General features: G+C 42.4%; 1 protein-coding gene across 1 annotated transcript; it reads right to left on the reverse strand.

Annotated features, from left to right (window-relative positions):
- Positions 1-716: 716 nt before the first annotated feature.
- LOC107125139 (olfactory receptor 14A2-like) lies at positions 717-1,298 on the reverse strand. Its single transcript, XM_015428594.1, has one exon. The coding sequence runs from the start codon at positions 1,296-1,298 to the stop codon at positions 717-719; it is 582 nt and encodes a 193-aa protein (XP_015284080.1).
- Positions 1,299-1,871: the final 573 nt, after the last annotated feature.

Genomic DNA, 1,871 nt, shown 5'->3' on the forward strand with positions numbered 1-1,871 from the left:
TGGACAAACAATATGTTGGATGGGGGACAGAGTAAGAAGGAGAATTGGGTGACATGGAGTGAAAAGTCTGGCTGGATCCAACCCATACAGCTGCCTCCTCCCTCCAAGTACTGGTGGGCATTTGGACATAGCTATTTCCTATTAAAATTCATCAGGGAGATAGTAACAGCCATTTTTTTAAAAATCACTCTGTTTCCTCTGAGTAGCCTCAGAGGAAACTTGAGGCAAGAAGAAGAGAAGAGATTGGATTTATACCCCGCCCTTCACTACCCAAAGGAGTCTCAGAGCGGCTTACAAACGCCTTTCCCTTCCTATCCCCACAACAGACACCCTGTGAGGTGGGTGGGGCTGAGAGAGCTCTGACAGAAACTGCTCTTTTTCAAGGACAGGTCTTATCAGAACTATGGCTTGCCCAAGGTCATCCAGCAGGTGCAAGTGGAGGACTGGGGAATCAAACCCGGTTCTCCCAGATTAGAGTCCTCGCACTTAACCACTACACCAAACTGGCAAAAGGAGAGGTGGAGTAAATATATTTCAGCAAACTAACTTGCTCAATGAAATGGTAGGATCCACCTCACTATGGACACTCAACTATAAAGAATAAGATTAGTATTCTGCATTGGGTGCTCACTGGCTATACAATTTAATGTTAGGGTTTTTTTTGAGAAAACAGCAAAATAAACACATACTTACAACAGCAAACTTGATCATGTACTTCAAGAAAAGTATCTAAACCTTAAAACCTTTAACATTGCTTTTTTGATCTCCTTGTTTCTTATACTGTAAATCACCGGGTTCATCATAGGTGGAACCAAGGAATAGATCACAGTATATAACAACTCCTGCCACGATGGGGTGTTAGAGATGGGCTTCAGGTAGGCAACACATCCAGTAAATATAAATGTGGAGCAGACAATGAGGTGGGGGGTGCAAGTGGAGAAAGCCTTCTGCCTCCCCTTTGTAGAAGGCAATTTTAACACTGTGGTGAAAATGTGTGCATACGATACAAGGATATAGACAAAACAGCCCAGCAAAAGGACAATTCCAATCACAACAGCAGTCATTTCAATTAGATTTCGGTCAGAACAAGTCAATTTTATTACCTGTGGGATTTCACAAAAAAACTGATTGACAAAATTAGAGCAGAAATGTGTTGCAAAAGTTCCAGTGGTGTGCAATCCAGCATACAGAAAACCAGCAATCCATACACCAGCCAGCATTTCAGTGCAAGCCTGCCAATTAATTACCATTTCATAACGTAATGGATTGCAAATGGCCACATACCGGTCATATGCCATGACTGTCAGGATGCAGAAATCAGATGTTACAAAGAAGAGAAAAAAGAAGACTTGAGCAACACACCCTGGATATGAAATGTGCCTGGTATTCAGGAGGGAATTGATCATGGATTTGGGGACAATGACTGAAACTTGGCCAAGGTCTTGTATGGCCAAGTTCATCAGAAAGAAGTACATAGGGGTGTGCAGGTGATGGTCTAAGGCGACTGAAGAGATGATGAGGAGGTTCCCTGTGACAGTTGCCAAGTACACCATGAGAAATAGAGTGAAGTGTAGCAACTGCAGTTCCCGAACCTCTGAGAATTCCAGGAGCAGAAAATCAGACACGGCAGATCTGTTGAACATTTTTCAGTACCATGTTATGTAATCCCTGTAAAAAGAAACACAAGCAAACAGTAAGAATTACAATCTCTTATAGTAGTAATTTGAACTGCTGCAGCTGAATTGAATGACAATGACCACATTTCTAATCTACACTCTTAGTTCCTGTCTTCAGTGTGAAAAAAGAAATTGCACTTCCATAATACTGAAGTCAAAAGTGGCGCCTCATGGCAGAAACCCCTCTCCAGGTGC

The sequence above is a fragment of the Gekko japonicus genome, unplaced genomic scaffold (genome assembly GCF_001447785.1).
Source record: "Gekko japonicus isolate JY-2015 unplaced genomic scaffold, Gekko_japonicus_V1.1 scaffold18748, whole genome shotgun sequence".
Classification (NCBI taxonomy): domain Eukaryota; kingdom Metazoa; phylum Chordata; class Lepidosauria; order Squamata; family Gekkonidae; genus Gekko; species Gekko japonicus.